General features: G+C 37.5%; 5 protein-coding genes across 5 annotated transcripts; 2 read left to right on the top strand and 3 right to left on the bottom strand.

Moving 5' to 3' along the window:
- Window positions 1-2,062: 2,062 nt before the first annotated feature.
- On the top strand, window positions 2,063-3,557 carry LOC104798400. The gene is made up of 3 exons (XM_010520469.1): window positions 2,063-2,213; window positions 2,972-3,084; window positions 3,275-3,557. The coding sequence occupies exons 1-3, from the start codon at window positions 2,105-2,107 to the stop codon at window positions 3,353-3,355; spliced, it is 303 nt and encodes a 100-aa protein (XP_010518771.1). The 5' UTR covers window positions 2,063-2,104; the 3' UTR covers window positions 3,356-3,557.
- Window positions 3,558-8,767: 5,210 nt separating this feature from the next.
- On the top strand, window positions 8,768-13,043 carry LOC104798399 (transcription factor TCP2-like). The gene is given in 4 exon segments (XM_010520468.2): window positions 8,768-8,958; window positions 9,933-11,322; window positions 11,325-11,446; window positions 12,804-13,043. Coding segments are annotated over 2 exon segments (1,158 nt in total). The 5' UTR covers window positions 8,768-8,958; window positions 9,933-10,238; the 3' UTR covers window positions 11,399-11,446; window positions 12,804-13,043.
- Window positions 13,044-13,569: 526 nt separating this feature from the next.
- LOC104798398 (F-box protein At5g46170-like) lies at window positions 13,570-15,187 on the bottom strand. The gene has a single exon (XM_010520467.1). The coding sequence runs from the start codon at window positions 14,255-14,257 to the stop codon at window positions 13,751-13,753; it is 507 nt and encodes a 168-aa protein (XP_010518769.1). The 5' UTR covers window positions 14,258-15,187; the 3' UTR covers window positions 13,570-13,750.
- On the bottom strand, window positions 14,315-14,815 carry LOC104798466 (F-box protein At5g46170-like). The gene has a single exon (XM_010520561.1). The coding sequence runs from the start codon at window positions 14,813-14,815 to the stop codon at window positions 14,315-14,317; it is 501 nt and encodes a 166-aa protein (XP_010518863.1).
- A 179-nt stretch (window positions 15,188-15,366) lies between the features above and the next one.
- LOC104798397 (F-box protein At5g46170) lies at window positions 15,367-17,596 on the bottom strand. The gene is made up of 2 exons (XM_010520466.2): window positions 16,280-17,596; window positions 15,367-15,878 (listed from the first exon to the last, which is right to left on the bottom strand). The coding sequence occupies exon 1, from the start codon at window positions 17,437-17,439 to the stop codon at window positions 16,282-16,284; it is 1,158 nt and encodes a 385-aa protein (XP_010518768.1). The 5' UTR covers window positions 17,440-17,596; the 3' UTR covers window positions 15,367-15,878; window positions 16,280-16,281.
- Between the last annotated feature and the right edge of the window lie 3,480 nt (window positions 17,597-21,076).

Genomic DNA, 21,076 nt, shown 5'->3' with positions numbered 1-21,076 from the left:
TCACCATTCAAAACAAAAAAATTATTTTGTTTTCTAGTTATAGTTTCCAAAGTGAATACGGACCACGTAAATGCAACCAACCAAGCATGAGTTGTAACGTGTATGTAATAGAAATGGAAGAAATTACGGAATTATGCCAGATTTTTATTTTGTGTTTCCATCAGTTGTACATACAAAATCGCTGTTCTCTTCTAATATCTTGTCGTATTCACAGTAGATTGGAGGATTTCAGTCAACCGTATACACGTGGATGTGGACCAAAAAACCAGCCGTCGACCGATCTTTCATGAACTAAAACCTTGTTCTGGTTTCCTTGTCCTCATGCGTCAAGTGGTTATTTTCTCAGCTGCCAAACAGGGCTTTTTTCTTTGCACCTTTGTTGCCTATATATACACCCCAAGAATCATCTCTGGAGTTCCTCACAAGGGAAAAAGGAAAAAGAAAGACAAGGATATATTCGTAGTACTTTCTCCGGCATTTTTTGCGTTTTGACGGAATCAAGGACTTGAAGAAAAAACGAAGGGAGTCATGGTTAGAGAAGCGAGAAGATCGGAAAAAGCTGAGGTGGCGCCGGAGCCGGTGGTTTCTCACCGGAAATGTTCAGTCTCTCCAGCTCTGGATACGATTTTAGAAGAAGGGTGTGAAGATTTTCAAGATCACAGCATCCACCGACCTCTGCTTTATCTTTTTCCGGCGATCATTTCGGTAGTATCATGGATTTTGTTGTACGGACAAGAACTTGTCCGATTATGATCTTGAGTGAGTGAGTGAGATATAATATATTATATAGCAGGAGAGTTCGTTCTTTGAATTCCCTCTTTCTCGATTCACCATGGTTTGTTCATATGAAATACTTATCATCAGATACAAAACTAGATTCGATCTAAAAACATGTAGAGATCTGTCATAAAACTTCCACTAGAAACAAACAACATATATCCAATCTCCCTTCTTAGGACAAACCCCAACGGCATCTCATTTTTCCCTATCATATACAGCTCATGATGAGAACCACAAAAAAAACGAAAACAGCTCAAGAACCTATATATGAGACGAAATTCTTGTACAGCACCAAGTAAAAGAACATGGAGAGCACAAGAGGAAGAAAGATCACGATCCTCTTCGGCGCCCTAACAGCGAAACCGTCGCATCCCTCTTCGAAAATCGTCTCCAGCTTGGGCGAGCTGGAGAAATTCTGTTGCTGCTTGTGGTGATGTGAAGCAAGAAGCGACGGTGCTACCTCCCCCCACGTTTGAACAAACCTCATCTCCTTCACCATTTTCACACTGATCTTTCTGGGATTCACAGAGAAGGAAAATGGTGGAGTTTAGGGTGTTTCTTTTCCTGTGATTCGATGAGTGAGATATTATCAAAAGGGCCCTAGAGATGGATGTTTTCGGGGGGATGGAGGTAGTTTATATAGACGGAATAAAACCGCGTAAGGGTACAAACATGGAAAAGAAAATGCGAGAAAATTTGGTGATAAGGCAAGAAAAAAAAAAGAATGGACGATTTGCAGAGTGCCAAGGAAGCAAACTGTGAATCGTTTTGTTGTATTGCTAAACTTAGAAGTGCTAAAGATAGATCAATCCATCAAAACATATTTAGGGTTTTTGTTTTCTTCAGAGTCAACAAAGGTCAAAAGGCATACGTATTGTATAAACACTAGAAGACTATAATATCAAAACCCATATATGGTTTTTTTGTTACATGCATGGGAAAGATAATGACTCTATCTGGTCATATATTTAGAAAAATACAAAATAAAAGTACATCTCTGGATGCAAAATAATTTAATCTATTTTCTTATCGTGAAAATTTCTAAAACCAATTTTTTTTCATTTTTTTTTAACTACCAGGGAATAGATTTAAGGAAAATACGGACAATGAGGTAGAATAAGCAGCTTTTCATAGTTATGGACGATTAAGAAAAGAGAATATAAATATAGGGGTGAATTTGAAACGTTTGCGTTAGTGAAGGACTTGATAACGAAATAGTCTTTATTTTCCTCCTCCTCCAAAAAATTATTGTGTATATATAACTAGTAATTTCTTTAATGAAGATTCGCCGGAGTCCGGAGGAAGTTAAGCGGGATTGGATTTGATGGCGGAAGAAGAGAAGCAAACTCTGGCGGATTCTTCTCCGTCTCCTCCGACGAAATTCTCACCGCATTCCGATCCTCCGCCGCTGCCTCAATTCGATCCCAGTCGAAGTAATTCTCTCACTCGCTAATTTTCTGCGACAATTTCGTTTTGAATTGATATTTAGGGTTTTCTGTTTCCGTTCTCGGCTGGTGTGTTCTTGATTGATACGGTTATGCTGAGGAGGATCTAGCTGCTTCTCCGCCGTTATTATTGTGCCCAAAGCTTGCATTTATTTTATTTTCTTAAATTCCTAGAGAACCAAGTTCACATGTAAACTACGGATTCATAAACAGATTAGAGTTTAAATTGGATAAGATGGTGCTGTTGATGATTGCATATTATTACTGAAAAATGCAGTCAGAAAGTAGTTGTCCTGTGGGTTCTTATCTGAAAATCTGATCCCTTGTGTAAGGAAGAAATTGATCAGAACGCACGTTACCTCACTGGAATGATGTTTAAACTGCATCTAACATGGTGATTCGAGTATTTTTTATGAAGATTTTGAAGCGTTGTCTATCATTCTTGATGTTGCACCTGTTATGAACATTACTCTGTTTCTTGGTGTATCTCTCAATGATGACCCGAGTATAAATGACAGATGTTTTGTGGATGGATTACTTACTTTGCTTACAAGCACTGTTTTTTAGATGGTCCTAAGTCCTAACCCTTCATCCCAAAAGCATTCAGCATCTTCTCAGGCACTGAGTTGGATAACCGCTTCCGCCTTTGTGATGCCTTCCTTTCTTTTTTTTTCTTTTTTTTTTTTGTAATTGTGCCTTCCTTTCTTTTGATATATACTGATTGCCACAATTCTCTTCTTTCTAAGTGATTGGTATTATCAAAAGGAAGGCTTTGATCAAAGAGTTAGCTGCGGCCTACCACGCTGAGTGCCTTGCACACTGCCGAGAACTTCTGGAACTTCAAAAGAAAAAGGATGAGGTCAGAAACACTCGATTTCCCTGTTCTTTTTTTTTTAACCCTGAAACATAGTTTGCACCTGTTTTGTTCTGTCTTGATCGGGTGAGTGAGTGGGATGAATTCAGGTGGTTGACGGGTGACCGAGCTGTTGAGCTCATAGTTTGATCCTTTTCTTTCTTGTTTGATTTTGATCTTGCTTTTGCTTTTGCAGCCATTTCTCGAGACAAAATTCCCGGAAGATTCGAGAAAAGAGATATCAAGACCTTCGAAACGAGCAAAGAAAACCCGCTGAGCATCTTCCCGAATCCATCCACGGCTGCCTAGCAAAATTTCGTGCCTTGAGTGTGCCAGTCACCCCAGCTGCATACGCTACTCTTGCCTTGTTGTACCAATCTGTAATTAGCTTTTTCACTGATTAACGTCCTAACCAAATTTGGTCCAACGTTTTAATGCCTGCATTTTAGTATATCATAAATCCTCAGGTCTCGCTTCTACTGGCTTGGCATGGTCACTGATAACCCTCTCGTTGACTGAGAGGGGTTGACAATGGGCCATCGCAGAAAGTATTTGGGCCTAAAGTACGCATAGTCCGCGGGCCATATATCTGAATACTGCGAGCTGTGATTAATTTTCTGAAAATTATTATAAGTATCCCTTTATCTTAATAGTTATTTAAATCCTTTTTGGTTGTTTGTGCACAAGTCACCATCAGAAATATATTGAAAATATATATTTTTTTATAAAAAAAAATTAAACTTAATCTACGTCATAAACTTAATCTACGTATATTGGATTAAATTCAATTTAAATATAAAAATAATATGTCGGTATTGTTTTCATGAGAGTTTAGTTATAATTATGATGACTTGGTGATGTCGACAGCGTCAGCGTCCGTCTTCCTAACCTCGTTAGCTCGTTTAAACCATTAGTGTCGTTTTACAAAGATAAGTAGTTTGCGATTTCATGTTGTGGTCCTTCAGTAAACTTTGACCAGTAATGATTGGTCGCAAGATATAAATATGACCGATTGTTTTTAACCATTAAAATAAACTGTTTTTAATGACAATAATTAATTAGAGATAATCTAAGAATGGAAAGGTGTAATCAAAGCTTGGGGTTCATTCCATATGGAGCATATGTTTAGTTGACATTTTAATCATGAGTAATGGACCAACCAGATTCATTTGTGGTCCATAAAATAGGACATTTGCCTTCAATGCCCTCCTCGATTATGTGTAGGTGAGATCATAAAACTCACAGCTACTTGAGTAAGACCTTATATCATATATTTTACTACTTACTTAAAACAATATTTTCTATTAAAAAAACTTAAAATAATATTTTGTGAAAATTAAAATAATGTTTTGTAGAATGGTTTACACATTTAAAAAAAACAAATCAATTACGTACCATTTTCTTGAATTATTATGTAGTAGCACTAAAGACAAACCAACAACACCGCGGTCAAACAAAACTAACAAAATTCAAATATTCTAAGCCATTTAAATTTGAAAACAATATTTTTTGATGACTCGTGAGATGAATGAGATTGATTGATAACGCTGAAATGGAATACTAAAAGGATAAGGATGTGTATTGCCCTTTGTAGCTATCTCCTTATCTTATATATATATACACACACATATGCATATATATACACACGTGTGTGTGTGTGTGTGTTTGATGAGTAACCACGTCTAGAAATCTCAAAATAAAATAAATGTGTACATATACACCTTCATCAAAGTAATGAACCCAGGAAAAAAAAATGTAGATAGTTGTAGTCATTCGCTATAAAAACGAGCAAGTATATGCAGAGTTTGTCAACCATCCATGCCGGTCCTTTCAGAGTTTAATCGCATATATCTCATGTGATTACATAATAAATCTAACATCTATGGTTATATATGTAACATATATGTATGTATATGCGTACATGCGTGTATAATGTTGTCAAACGTCAGGAATCTGGATCCAGTATATATGTATCATGTGCACCTGCGCGTGTCTCTGCACATGTATTTATATTATATACATGCACGGATATGACTATATATACATCTAATTAGGCATGCTATGATGTATGGAATGCATACACACAATTTGGAGACGCATATTTAAATTCAAACGTACTTGAAGAAATTGTGTGTTGCGCACATTGGAACCTTAATCTATTGCAAGGGTAATTTAATATTTAATAGTCATTATATATAAAAAAAAATATCCTCCTTTTCCTATTTGAACTTCAATTCATACCATTTTTTACCGTGACTCTATGACATTTGTGATTAGAATTACAATCTGATCATATGTTGAACATAATAATCATAATTTATAATGTTTTTATCAAATAAATAGTGAAATATGCAAGAGATTAACATAATAAATTAGTGCGATCACCATAAAACTAACGTTGTGATCAATATGTGACCAAACTATAATTTTGATCACAGTAGTCACATGATCACAACTAGAGAAAAATATGTTTTGAAATCAAAATAACAAATAGATGATATTTTTTATATTAATGCCTCATTTAAAGCGCATATTATTACGAACAACATACTATATACCATTCGATCTATATATATAAAAAAAATCTTAGGTCAAAGCAAATACCCGTGAGAAAAATATTAAATACTTGATCAATTAAATCCTGCAATTTATATAAAATTGGATATAAAGGTCATATTTTGTTCTTAACTATTTTATTTTTATATTCGAATAATACCACAAAAAATTAAATCGCAAGTGTTGGTAATAACTTTTTATTTTTATTTTTTAAATATTTGTGAACTTATTAATATGGTGTTTTCAATTAACCTTTAAGAGTTAAAATACTTTAAATATTTTATAATTCTAGACGTTAGATAATTTTAAGTTTTTAAATCATTTTAAAATATAAATTTCAAAAATTCAAATTAGATACGCCAATTAAATATTATTTTTAATGCTAGGTCCATCGTTAATCCAACAAACTAAACGAATTTATAATGTATATTATATATAATATTTTTTAACAAATATTATTGTTAAGAAAACAATTAAATATTTTTTTCCCAAAAAAAAACTATTTTCGGAAAGAAATAAGTGAAAAAAAAGGAAGACGCCTTTTTCTTTCTTTTATTTTTTTTTTTATAAAAAAAGTAAGGATAAAAATCAACCAATAATTGAAAAGACTCGAATATTTCTGCAGGTACATAGTCGCAAAGACCAAATAATAGTAGTACCTTGCGCGATGAAAAGCTGGCTTCTAACATCACACCATCACATCAATGACTGTTACTGTTATCCACCAGTACACCATTACGAACCGAATCTACTACATAATCGATATTTTAAAATCAATCATATGAATGATTTTCATATATATGGACACCTACATATATATATATATATATATATATCATAATGCATTTTCAAATATTTCCGTGTTGCCTTGAGTATTTGATATATACGATTAATTAGTAGATTATGGATCATGTTTTTGGGATAAATCCGATTGTGGACGTACGCATAAGTTCATTTCTTTTCCTCTTTTTGAAACTATTATATCAAGTTAAACTGCCAAATGAAGAATATTAATTAGTTGGGTTATTCTAGTTAGTTTATTCATATAAATTATGTTTGTTTACATGCAGACTATCGACATTTTTTTTTATAAAAGACATTACAAATTAACATAGGTTTTCACGTAAATATATACTCTTATTATTTTGTAGAATCAGTACGAAATATCATCATTAGTCTTTTATCAATCACATTAAAAGAATTTATACTTTTATAGATTAGTAAACCGGAAATAAAAGCGAAAACTTAGAAATTATAAAAATGGACGAAAGGAAAACAAATAAGGAAAATAAAATTTGGGTGACCAAGAAGTGGACACGTGCAGTGGTCTGGTAAAGGCAACAGTAATCGAGAAGTCAGCTGATGTCCGTTAAGACATCGACACGTGGCCCTGTCTCCACTCTCGAGCCAATCGTGAACATGAACTCATCACCCCACTTGCTCCTTTTCCTTTGAAAAAAAAATCATAGAATTCCTCAAAATGTATTATTATTTTTTTGTTCTTTTTTTTTTTCACGTATTTTTTGTTATATTATTAAAAATTTTACCAAAAAAAATTAATGAGTAACAAGTCCTCACCAACCATTAAATTAAAACAATAACATCTGAATAAAATGTATTGGTTTTGTTTTCGGTTCATTTCAATTTCAGTTGGATTCATATTTTCAAATCATATGGAAAATGAAATATGATTAATTTAAGTTTAGTTTGATTTTTTTTACCTTGAATTTGATTATTCATATCGAAACAGTAACTGCAATTGAAACAAATAACATAATATAACTAAAAATTCATACTTGATATCTTTTTTGTTATAACTTGCATTAGATTTATCGATATTATTCATAATATTATAGTTGTATAAATTTATCCACCGATTGGTTGCTGATTACTTTATTTGATTTTATTCATGATCGAATAATCAATGGAGATATAAAATTTAACTTTGAATATATCAAGTATAATTGGATTTAGCAACTTTAGGAACTACCCACACTGCCCATTATATATATATATATATATAACACCCTACATACTCTTGTAGATGCTCGATTCGATATTGTGTTTCCATTTAAAAAACAATAAGTATTGTACGGAAAAGGTCATCTTAAAAAGAAGTTATTAATATTCACGATTCGGTTGAACTCAATAACGAATATATATATTAACAAATTCTATAATTGGTTCACCCACTCGCGATTAAAATATTATTACACATCACGTAATCAATCACGATATTTTGTATATAGATTAATAAACGCATATATATATATATATATATATATATATATATATGTGTGTGTGTGTGTGTGTGTAAACGTCCACAAATATTTGATGTATGTAATGTAAATGTATGTAATCTGATCATGCATGGACATATATAGCCTAAGTTTGAAAAATCAGTTAAACTATACATATTCAATTTATATATAGCTTTGTTAGTTTTAATTTAATTTTACAAAATTAGATGTAAATAGATACAAAAGAGAATGTGATGTATATATTTAAGTAAAGAAATAGTCATGACTACAAGATATTATTCGAAGCCGTAAATAAAAACTCCTTTATTGTTCGAGTAGTACTCTGTTATTTAGGTAGACGCGCAATATATGATATGGATTAAGCATGAGAGAAAAAATAAATAATGGATAAGGTAGAATTAAAATTTATGATTTTCATATTTAATCTCAAAGAAATATAAATGCTATTTAAATTTGTAAATTGATGGAATATATAAACTGATAGAAAAATCCACTACTTAACCCTATAATTAGTGATATTAACTTTATGTTAAGAATTAAAAATTGAATAGGAATTCGATTCGTGCAACAAAAAAAAAGAAGTCATATTTAAGTGTGATTATTTGCAAAAGAAAGTATGATTATTTTTAAAACGAATGGGTGACTCAATAATCCACCCTTTTAAAAAATAATGGAACGGATGATAATTCGGTGGCGTGTAAGTATATGATCTTTCCCACAACGATGCATGGCATCGCATGTACATATGTGTATCGTCATCTTGGCATCCCATGATGGTGATATATATGTGTATATATATATATATAGGTAAGAATACGGGGCAATTCCAGTAAAAAGTGGATAGAGGAAGGGTAAAAAGGGGAAAAGGCATAAACTGCGGGTTTTTGCCCAATCTCTGTCCCCCGCTCTCTCTCTCTCTTGGATCACTCCTTTAAATCAACATCGTCGAAATTCCAATTTTCTCGGATTTTCCTCCGCTTTCCTTCCCAGTTTCGCACCATCCAATCAACCCTAAAACCCTAGCCTTCTCCCGCCACCAGCTCGGCTCAACTCTCCTGTGTCTGTAAGTCTCGAATTCTCCTCACTCGAGCTTCAAACTTTTTTCTCGTTAATGGTTACTTCCTCGCATCCAGTAAACGAAATCTAAACCCTAGGAATGGAATCCAGAATCTCCGACATATTATTTCTAGTTTTAGAATTTTGATCTGAAGGACACTCCAGATCTACGAGTTCGTACTGTTATCCAGCAAAAGATGGAAATCGAAGAATTTGTGTTGCAAGAAAAAAGGCGAATTCAAACGAGAGGAAGGGATTTTTTTAGAAGAAAAATAGTTAGAGATTGACACCTGTTCACCAGACCCCAAAACTGCATAAAATCCTGCATACAGCAGTAATGATTCCTGAATATTTTAGTTTTTTTTCCTTGCTGGTAATCAAGAAGCAGGCGAATTGAATTTATTAATTATAGTCGTTCATAATAATTGGTGCATTTATTATTATTATTCACAATTATTAAAAATTCTACTAATTCTCGCAATAAATATCGATCTTCTATGGCTAAAACCTGAACTGTGTTTCTGCAATTTTGTCTGTTTATCTTTATTCCTGGGTTTGATCATCAGATTATGAAAGGTTCCGTTCAAATTTAGTTTATGATTCTTTCGTTTTTTTTTTCTGATTAGTTGGTGGGTATCCATAATTTTCTGCTGTTTCAATAAATCTTTAAATAAAAACCCTTTTCGACAAAAAAAAAAAACTATCGTTTTAAGCTGCAAGATAATAGATAACACAAACTGTGTCGGATCTAAAAAGAAGAGTGAGAATTCGAATCAAATGTAAGAATGAAAGTCAATACTGGAGAACTTTATGATCTCTGGAACCTAGTGTTAGTAGTATTTTTCAGAAGTTAGCTAAGTAGATATGTCTTGGAGCTATACTATAATAATTTAATTTATGTCTGTAGACGTCTATATTTTTTTCTTGTTAAATTTCATGAGATTATTAGTTCTTCTTGTTTCTTTTGCCCCTTTCTTGCAGGTTGTGGCTGCAAAATTTTCAGACAATGCTTTTGATGGCTCTGCAGCTGCAGAAAAGCTCAAACGAAGCTGTAGCTACTGACTTGGATGGTGAAATATCAAAACCCTAAATTAAACAAAAGCTTTTACCCCCCACTGGGCATTATCATCATCAATGCAATACAGTGGGGAAAATAACCCATATTTCTCTTTCTTTATATCTCAAGACTAGACCCACAAAAGAAAGCGGAAAAAGGAAGAAGAAAAAACCCTAAAGTTGAGATTTTTAATCTTTGGGTGTTGAAGAAAGAGGCATGAGATTGTTGCTATGGATACTGAGGATATCCAAATGTTCCCCAAATTCGATCGGTCCGGTGAAGAAGTGATTGGAGACCCTATGAAGAAGGATGGTAACAACCCTAAAGGTAACAATGGCGTCGTAGCCGCCGCCGGAGATGGAAACCGGCTGAGCCGGTGGCATCACCACTCTTCCCGGATAATTAGGGTTTCAAGAGCCTCAGGTGGGAAGGACAGACACAGCAAGGTCTGGACATCAAAGGGTCCCCGTGACCGTCGTGTCCGGTTATCGGTCTCCACGGCTCTTCAGTTCTACGACCTCCAAGATCGGTTAGGCTACGACCAACCGAGCAAGGCGGTCGAATGGCTGATTAAAGCTGCGGCCGACGCCATCGCCGAGCTTCCCTCTCTCAACGCCACTTTTCCGACCGAAGACGAGAGAATCGCCAGCAGCGAGAACGTCGTTGTCCAGAACCCGATCCCGAATCTGGAGCAGACAGCTTCTTTGTCTAAATCTGCTTGTAGCAGCAATTCCGACACGAGTAAGAACTCGGGTTTGTCTCTTTCCCGGTCGGAGCTCCGGGATAAGGCCCGGGAGAGAGCCAGAGAGAGAACGGCTAAGGAGAAGGAGAGTCACACTGTGAACGACAACAGCCATAGCCACGCTTCTTTCACTGAGCTGCTAACCGGCTCGGTTCACGCAGAATCGGAGACCGGTTCCGTCAACCCGAGCCGGCAATGGATGCATTCGCCGGCTCCAATGGAGTATTTCAATTCAGGTCTATTTCTGGGGTCAGGTCAAGCACAGTTCCCTATCCAGACACTGTCTATACCGTTCTCGTCAATATCTGATCAACATCACCATCACCGGCATCATCATCATCCTCATCGGGATATTTCCTTCGTTCCTGACCATCTGATCTCGCCAGGTGGCGGCGGATCCTTCAATCTTGACTTCAACATATCATCTTCCGCCATGGCTGGTTTCAATGGTCTCAACAGGGGGACCCTTCAGTCCAATTCTCAAAATCATCAACCATTCCTCGGTAATCTCCAGAGGTTTTCGTCCGACGGTGCACCGTTCTTCATCGGCGCACTGCCTGTAGAGAATCACAACGACAACACCAGTTTAAGCTTTACTATGAAAATGGATGCAGAAACCCAGAGCACAAGGGCAAAGGAAAGAGCTGACAACCCACTTTGAGTGCCCTCGTCGTTCAGACAGATTCCTGAACTCAGGTAAGCTTCTCTTTTAGTTTTCGTTGTCAACAAAAATAAATAAATAAATAAACAAATAAAAGCTCGCGATTTGATCTTCTTTTTTGGGTGTTGCTGTGTTTCTAGTTTTTTTTTTTTTAATTTGAGAGCCATCAAAGTCTTTCACATGGAGTTATCCCATTGTCAGAATATAGCTTTATTATATCATGGATAGTATTTATGCTAACTATTTGGATTCAAATTAATAAAAGATGGTATATGTAGTTTGCAAGTGGCATTAATTGTGTTAGCTAAAACATCTTGAGAGATAGACTTTATGAGGTAACAACAACAACTTGGAATTAATTAGAAATGCATGAACGAGATCCTTTATTGTTTCTGTTACCAATGTTTGTGGTGTCAACTGCTTATTTTGTGCCCTTTTAGTATCGCATGTCACTCCTAAATACTAACATGTTAGATGAAAATAAACGTCACGGGTCTGTTTCATTTCTTATCTATCCCTATATATATATATATATTTATGTAACTAATAGGATGTAAACGTGGTTATGCGGTTAAATCTGGATTTTAAAAATATTTGAGGGGAAAAGAAAAAGAACCTAGCAGCATGCATCAGATCCGTCCACTTTATTTGTTGTTAGGTGTGTTATTTCATAGAATTGTGATAGTACTATGTTAGTGTTTTCTTGGTTTTCATAAACAGGACTAGGTCTAAGACCAAGGCAATAGGCTATCCTTTTGAAGCATGCTTAGATTCAATCAAATCAAAATCTGCTATTATTATTATTTTTTGGGGGTTCTCAAATGAAAGAAGAATAATTTATGAAGTGAAAAGACATGAACCCTCAAAATGATAGCTTTTGTCTTTTATGTTTTGAATTCATATAATATGTATGAATAAAGAAAGGGTGTGGGGAGGATAGGATGGGCAGATTGTCTCCTGTTGTGCTCTCTCTTCGGTTCCCTTCTCCCTCGGCATCTGTCTCTCTTTCCTTTCCTTCAGCTCCTCTTGACAGCTGTTCTCTTTTTCATGGCTACTTCTCATCTCTTTCTATTATTCTTTTAAATATTATTGGGTTCCTTGATCTGCTGTGCCCACATGGCAAACCATTTATAGGGTACTACGTACTACTATTATATTCTTTCGTTCATAGTAACTTTTTTTTAAAGATTATGCGATTCTCTAGGGTTTGAGAGCTAAGCTTCTTGCAACACTTGTTTTGTCAATTCCTTTTTAGGGTAATCAATCATGTATCTCATGGAGTTTTATGAATTTACAAATGGGCAGGGAGTTGTATCCTTTGTTTTTTTTTTTTCTGAATTTGCGCTAAGATGCAACTCAAAACTATACTTCTTTCCTTTTTTTTTTTTGCAGAAAAGATGGAGCAGCATCCACCGGATTCAAATTAATGTGTGTGTGTATTCCGAGTTTTTGGCCTGAATCATTTGATTGGCATCTGTCATTTTGTTCATCAGTTTTACCCGTTCTAGGGAATATGTATATGAATCTGATACATGTGTGCTAAGCATGTGTGTCAAGGAGTACACTGTTTCCCAAAATGTTCATATACTTTTCTCGTTTCTTGGTTTCATTATCTTTTGGCGTTTGGATGTATCCGATTTTTCGCTTAAGAAATTCATCTCCAAATATCTGTAGAGACTCACGTTAAAATAGCCGTGAGATGCAGGTCGGTGTCCGACCAGTACAAGAAGCTTCAAAGTGCAGAGATTTCCGACCATAAACACATGTGAACGAGTGGTCGATAGCTGATAGACGAAAAGATAAAGCCGATCGGGAAATCCTAACGTTAATCTCCCAAAGAGCCGTTTTATTATGCTAAGCAAAGCAAGCCTTATGTACGACGGAAGAGGAAGATGGCTGCCTACAAACTCGCCGTTATTCCGAAAGAAAAATAGAACCGAATACAGACTAACCAGCTGCTCCTTTGCCGCATAGCTTGACACCTGAGAACCAAGAATCAAAATGAAACAAGTTTCCAATCTCTACTTTGGGTTTATGAACCAACAATACCTCCTTTCTTTTTTCAATTCATAGTACTAGTAGTGCAATATTATACTGTGGTGAGGGGCAATGCTACAAATCTCATATACATTACATGCCCTAAAGTTAAGTTCCTGTCTTGATGCCAGAGAGAATGATCTCGCATGTATAGAATCATTTCAAGTATTGGACAATAGGATCACGATGGTTTCCTATACAAACATAATGAGCTAATATTCGAGTAAAGTTCCAGACTTTATCATCTAAAAATCAGTACCCACAACTCTAGCAATTGCAAAATGGATATCCAAATCACCTCATCAATGGTTCCGACAGAACGACTTAAGCACACTACGGTAACCCCTTGTCTTGAACAGCATCTTGGCAGCTGTCCTGTAGGGCTCCTCGAACGCAGAATATACCCAAGGCGGACAAGGCGTCATCTTTTTCGCTTCCCGCGGCGCCATAGCAATCAAAGTGGCGCCTTTCAACACAGTTCCACCAGGTAATTCCAAGTGTGGAAGATACCACAGGTTCACGTTCATATCCGGCACAAGGGTCCTGTTCGAATCCGACAAGGGCTTCGCCCTCAGCTCCTCGAGTTGGCCCCTGTTCATACTTAGCACTCCTTGGCCTTCAGCGTCCGTGAACACTAGACTATCAAGCTTATGCTCAGCAACGATGAACGGCAGCATGCGCAGCCAGTCGTGCCGTGCCGATGCTGATCCGAAGGATTTCTTTGCCCAGACAGAACGCAGTCCCAGCTCTCCGCTAGTGCGAAGCGATTCCAGTATTCTGCCGGGATCCTCGATGCCCCTCGGATCCATGGTGATTTCCAAAGCATGAGAAATCCTCTCTGGGCTCGAGTGGATCACAGATGTAGCTCAGAGAATCACACATTTATCAAGGGTGGAACCGAATTCCGCCCTCCATTGCAAAAAAACCCCGTCGCCTAACTCCATATTTTTGCACAAGGGGGTCTCGATTCGAAGGTAGCGAATCGCTTTGAAAGTTTTAAGAAACTGGGTCATACAGAGACGAGAGGAAGACGGAGAGGCGCATGAGCGCTTGGTGCCAAGGAATTGGCCCACGGCCTGGAGAGGTTTGACAATGTCACCGACGACGCGACGGAAGATGGAGGAGAAAGGTCTCGCGGCGGCGGCGGCGGAGCAGTCGCAATGGGCAGCCCAGACGACGTAGTCGACCTGAGAAACGAGGGAATGAAACCTCTTGGAGACGACGCGGCAGCGGCCGAGTGCCTTGACGTGGCCGATCTTGTTGAACACGAAGATGACAACGGAATCAGGGAGTCGATCGAAGTGGTCGATGCCCTGGGGCTCGGAATGGATGCGAGAGGGCGGATCTGAACGTAGAAACACACCCATGGCTGGAGAGAAGTCTAGGGTTAGAGAGGAAGGAAATGGATCGGACTTGTGTGTTGTGGGGGAGAGAATTGTGTGGGCCGTAAATACCATTTAGAGCCTAACAAAAGCATATATCCAGTCCACCAAAAGAGGAGGTTCAATAATCACGGGATTTAATATTATTTGGTACGAAAAAGTGGACTTTCATTAGGGCCCACAATTTCCCTCTTGACCTCAATTTTTGCCGACCTGAAAGAGAACTTGTGGGCCCTCTCCCAAACATATTAACACGTCACAAACATGGATGTACCTTCACATATATACACACACACGCGCGTATATATATAGCATTGTATGCAAAATTGAAAAATCAACAAAATTATATTCCACCACACTAATAAATAGCAATAAAAGAGACAGTAAAAATTAAAAAAAAATATAGAATAAGTTCGGTTTCAGCATTCATGAAAGGAACATGAAATCGTAATAAACAGAGGAAACAGTCGAATTCAATACAAAAAACATTCTAATGACCATTATTAAACTGTAACATTTCCATGGCACTGAAAGCAGAAAGAAACTGAAACCAAACATTCTCAAGAAGTCATTTCCATAGCTTAAGCTTTAACTCTGAAGACTAGAAGCTACTAACATTGTCTCGGTTTTTGTAACTTACAAAAAAAAAATTATGTAAGAAAGTGATGGGGAATGTCTCATATACGTACCTACACGGTATTCACATACGGAAGAAGAAGAAGAAGACAGGAGGGTTTGAGTAAACTACATGAGAGAAGAGCATCTTACGATGACGTTCCTAGTTGTCGCTGTCCCTAAAAAGCATGTGCGCCTGAAAGTATAAAACAGCCAGCAGATGCAGTTTGCTGTCCCGACCAGTAGAAGAAGCTTCTTCAAAGTGCAGAGATTTCCGACCATCAAAACATGTTCCTGAGCGGTTGATAGTCCCACGGTGAACCCATCCAAGATTTGGTCACAATTAGGCAAAACTGGTTTTCTGATTCTCCATCCGATTTCTCTGTTTCTCCATAAGCTTATGTACTTATCCTCTTGCGCCGCCTGGATAGCCCTGAGAACCAAGAAAGGAGGACAACAATGAAGAAGTTTCCATTCCGTACTTTGGGTTTATGATCAAAGCTTTAACCAATAGCTCCGTTATACAATAAACTTAATCACAGTACTACTGCAACATGCTGTGACCAAGGGTAATGCTACAATTCATATACATGTCCTAAGTTAAGCTCCTCGTCTTGATGACAGAGCATGATGTTCTTGTATTGTATATAGGGTCATATCAAAACGCTATAGATGCTAGACAACAGGATCACAATGGTTCCTACACATACTTAATGAGGGGCAGAGCTAATCGAGTAAAGTTCCAGAATTTATCACCTAAAATCATTACCCACAACTCCAGCAATTCGGAACATTCCACAAATTCGACATTCAAATCACCTCGTGTGAACTTACCACTAGAACGAGTTCATCTCCAGACAGTAAGTCCTTCTCTTGACGAGCATCTTCGCAGCTGTCCCGTAGGGCTCCTCGAACGCAGAAGATACCCAAGACACATCACACACCTCCTTCTTCGATTCGCTCGGCCTTATCGCCACCAAGGTGGCGCCTTTCAATACAGTTCCATCAGGTAATTCCAAGTGTGGAGCATACCACAGCCTCATGTTCAGAGCCGGCACAAGGGTCCTCTTCGAAGCTGAAGAAGCCGACAAGGGTTTCACCCTCAGCTCCTCCAGCTGGTCCCTGTTCATACACAGCACTCCTTGGCCATCAGCGTCGGTGAGCACTAAACTATCAAGCGTCTTATGCTCCGCGATGATCGGCTGCAGCAAATAGTGCCGTGCCGATGCAGCAATCAAGGAGCTTATTGTCCAAACCACACGCAGCTTCAGCCCTCCGTTTGTGTAAAACGATTCCGGTATACTCCCGCTATCGTCGGTGCCACTCGAATCCACGGCGGTGTCCACGGCATGAGAAGTCTTCTCCGGGCTCGAGTGGATCACAGATGAAGCACCGAGAATCACACAATTATCGAGGGTGGAACCGAATTCCGCCCTCCATTTCAACAAAACCCCGTCGTCTATCCCCAATTCGCCGCTGGGAAGCTCGATTCGAAGGTAGCGAATCTCGTTAAAGTTTTTCAAAACCTGGGTCGGAGAGTGGTGGGTTACGCCGCCTTGTTCGATCTCGCCATCGTCGTCCCCACTAATAGAGAGATAAGAGGAAGACGCAGAGGCGCATGAGCGCTTGGTGCCAAGGAACTGGCCCAAGGCCTGGAGCGGCTTGACAATGCCACCGAATACGAGACGGAAGATGGCAGAGAAGGGTCCGGCGGAAACGGCGGCAGCAGATCGGGGCTTATCGGAAGAAGGGGAGGAGGAGTCGTCGTCGGAGATGACGCAATCGACACGGACAACGACGTTATCCACCTGAGGTACGAGGGAATGAAACCTCTTGGAGACGACGCAGCAGCGGCCGAGGGCCTTGACGTCGCCGATCTTGTTGAAGACGAGGAGGAAGATGGAATCGGGGAGGCGATCAAAGTGGTCGATGTCTAGGGTTTGGGGCTCGGGATGGATGCGAGAAGGCGGATCTGGACGGAGAATCACAGCCATGGAGGAGGGAAATCTAGGGTTAGAGAGGAAGGGAAGGGATCAGAATCAGATCTCGAAAGAAGATAACGTATAGGGGGGAGGTTTCTGGAGAGAGAGAGAGAGAGAGAGAGAGAGAGAGAGAGAGAGATGGTGGAAAATGGATGGTGGGAGGAAATAGATCCACGGGTTTTTGTTTGTACTTCGAGAGAGACTGAGGGTAAGGGATATTAAGCGCGTACACAGGTAAGCGCGTGTGATGCGTGGACGAAAAATAGGGAAAACTAAAATGGCAATTTAAATTAAAAAAATAACATTTTGTTTCAATATAATAATTAATATACTTAGGAAATGTACATTATATGGGATTTGTATTTTGTATTAATAAAAACGTTAGGTCAAATGCGATCATATCCCAGCCGGATTTAAATGCAATTTGATAAGGTTTTCTTCATTTAACGATGCCAAAATTAGACAATTTTGTATATTAAAGGTCGGACCATTCGCACACCATAGTGAAAAAATAAGCCGTGTAATTCTTAATTATGGACTGACCGATTCAAAAAGTCCAAATGGAGACCGATAAAAGCTCATATGATTATATAAACATTGGAAAAATTAATTTAAAAAACTTGGTTGCAGAGTCGTTTTTACATCAAAAGTCTTCCACTAATATAATTCATAAATTCTAAATTAGCTATTTGAGTATAAATGTTTATATTGGACCGTCTTCTATATGGTGTATTAAGCCCCTATGTCGTTACTCTTGGTTCTTCCGCCGCCTACCTAAGCTAGGTGACCTATCCAAGGGATTCCCAAACTATCTTCTTGGTAATGGGAAATATATATTTTTTTGGTTCGATCATTGGACCCCTTAGGGAGATTAATCGACACATTAGGTATGAATGGTCCAGCGGAGTTGGAAATCCCGAGGTTTGCTAGAGTTTCGTCAGTATATCATGATAAACGCTGGTTGATTCTGAATCCAAGATCCGATGTGCAAATAAGACTACTAGCTTATCTATTAGACATCTCTCCGTCTTTCGGCACCTTAGACACTTTCCAATGGGTAGTGGGCTCTAAACCGATGATGAGGTTTGACAGGAAACTCGTCTGGAACCAATATATCCTACGGTTGATCCGACTTCATGGTTCTCCATAATCTGGTTCAAAGGTCACATTCCAAAACACCCATTCATAGCTTAGGTTTTTATGTTGAGCCGCAATCCCACTAGAGACCGTCTTGTGGTTTGGAGAATTCAGGTAAATCCTAACTATCCCTTTTGTGATGAGTGTGCGGAATCACGAAACCATCTTCTTTTTTAATGTGATAACACACGTGCGCTATGGTTGTGAGTTTGCCGACGACTCAAGATGTTCCAATTACTCCTTTTGGATAGGATGATGCCTTGTCTTGGTTGAATGTCAGATGGGACAATAGCGTCTCTAGACATATTGTTCTTCTTACTTGGTAACCTGTGATCTATACCATTTAGACAAAACGTAGCACACGATCCACTCTTCTATTTACTCGGATGTAGATAATATATTTCAAGTCTACGATAAGACACTTTGTCATATAGAAGCCACTTTCTGGAACACTAAGCCGGATTTTGCGTCGGAATTACTACAACGGTGGTTTGGGTAACTATGAAGATGGTTTGGGGTTTGATACTTGATGTCTCCATTAATTTTGGCTTCTTTTTCTTCGAATTGATAGCATTTAGATCGAGAAAACATAGTATGAAAGTTCTTTTTGGTTATTTTGGCTTTTTTGGATTTTCAATCAGAGAAAAAAACAATATGTACAGTTTTGAAAATAAATGAAATACAAACTTTTGATTAAAAAAATGTATATTAAATAAAGCAAATTAAAATACTGAATATTTTAAGACAATTATTTTAAAAACAATGTAAAAGTGTAAAAAGAAGTAATATCATACAATGCCGTGTTTGTGCGTGGGCTTTCAAATAATAATCAAAGACGAATAGATAAGACAATTATATATTTCATTTTGTAAATGGTTACATATCCCATGATATTATTATTTTAGATATAAAAGATCTTCGAGTTAGCTGTACCACATGACTAGTTCGTTAGGCCATTGTGGAGAATGAATTGGATTTGCCTAATGATCTACAATGCTTATAAAACAATAACTATATGATAAAAAAAATATTATTCTAATCGGTAGCTTAATGTGATGAAAAATCGGATTCAATTTCATAATCAAAATCATGTTCCTAACCAACTTCTTCTGCACATTATTGTTATTTCTATTCGGACATCGAAACGCTTTGATTACAAGAAAATCAGACCGTAATTGTGGATAAAACTAGAGGACATGTATATATATATATATATTGATATTGGACATAACATGTGCAAAGTTCTGTTTTGTCATGGGGTTTCAAGATTCAGATCTGAACAAGAATCCGGGAGACTTAGCATGGAAGTGGAAGCTACCCACTGCTATCACACGTTGTGTCATGTGTTCATCCGCGAGTCGCACGCCGCGGCGTTTTCGCAGCCTGGACGAGTAAACGCCGTGCTGTCCATCCGTACGGGCCGAAAGTACATTTCAATGAAGACCGTTTTAGAGTGGAAATAAATATGTTATACAATATTATACGGACCTGCAGTGCATTCAGAGCATTTACTGCTGCTTTCTTTATTAATGAAAAAAATAGGGTATTTCATGTTAAACTTAGGAAAAAAGGAACGTAGATATGACTTGAAAACAAGGAAAATAAATATTATAAATGATCGGAAATATCTAAGTTTCTTCCCTCCAATAAATACTGTCACGTTAAAATTTCCAGAAAAATATAAATATCCAGCTAATACGTTTGTATTATGATTTTACAGATCATGTCCCATTGCGTTTGCTAAAATCCTTTATCATTATTGTTGTCCACAATTATTAATTTATTTTCTATTATTATTATTATTATTATTAGTATTATTATTATGATTTGTCATTGCAGATACATAATTGCCGAACCAACCAATTATTTGCATTTCATGTTTCCTTTGAGCACGTAGGGAACCCAAGCATATAATTAAACTTATGCATATGCATACGTACATACACCTCATGGAACATCACATATATGTATGTACATAACATATGTATGCATACATATACACATTGCCGATATATATATATACATGGACATAAGTGTCTGACAGTGAGAGTGCGAGTAATACGTAGCATCATGTGCGCGAGAATTCTGCATGCATTTGTACGATAAACGTTCGGCCTCAGGCACGTACTTGCGTGTACATACTAGTAGGTAATATAGATAGATTCATAATATGAAAATGTGAAGATAAATGCTTGAATTTAATACTTTCTGATAAATGCGTAACGAAAATAAATCATTAGTATCCGAAAATCAGAAAATATTTAATTCACGGACGTACGCACCTCCAATTAAATACTTTCTGATTTCTGTTACTAAACCGGTTATTTGAGTTCTTCAATTAACGCGGACTCCTACAAATAGAAACGGTAGCCGAAATTCTCCTACAAAGATTTAAACAAAACAAACAAGACACGACGGCAAGTCCGGTTTGGTAAAACCAAACAGGTGACGATCTCGTACCGGAAAGCAAAACCACTAACTAAAATTCTTCGACCTCCCAATACCAAAAAGC

Source organism: Tarenaya hassleriana, unplaced genomic scaffold (genome assembly GCF_000463585.1).
Source record: "Tarenaya hassleriana unplaced genomic scaffold, ASM46358v1 Cleome53, whole genome shotgun sequence".
Lineage (NCBI taxonomy): Eukaryota > Viridiplantae > Streptophyta > Magnoliopsida > Brassicales > Cleomaceae > Tarenaya > Tarenaya hassleriana.
Note: the sequence above shows the minus strand (reverse complement) of the source record. Positions and strands in the feature narration are given on the sequence as shown.

Bases quoted from the DNA above. Each gene is read 5' to 3' on its own strand.
- LOC104798400 (XM_010520469.1), top strand. From the start codon at position 2,105: ATGGCGGAAGAAGAGAAGCAAACTCTGGCGGATTCTTCTCCGTCTCCT. The intron at 2,214-2,971 runs GTAATTCTCTCA...CTTCTTTCTAAG, and splicing joins TCAATTCGATCCCAGTCGAA to TGATTGGTATTATCAAAAGG. The intron at 3,085-3,274 runs GTCAGAAACACT...TTGCTTTTGCAG, and splicing joins TTCAAAAGAAAAAGGATGAG to CCATTTCTCGAGACAAAATT.
- LOC104798398 (XM_010520467.1), bottom strand. From the start codon at position 14,257: ATGGATCCGAGGGGCATCGAGGATCCCGGCAGAATACTGGAATCGCTT.
- LOC104798466 (XM_010520561.1), bottom strand. From the start codon at position 14,815: ATGGGTGTGTTTCTACGTTCAGATCCGCCCTCTCGCATCCATTCCGAG.
- LOC104798397 (XM_010520466.2), bottom strand. From the start codon at position 17,439: ATGGCTGTGATTCTCCGTCCAGATCCGCCTTCTCGCATCCATCCCGAG.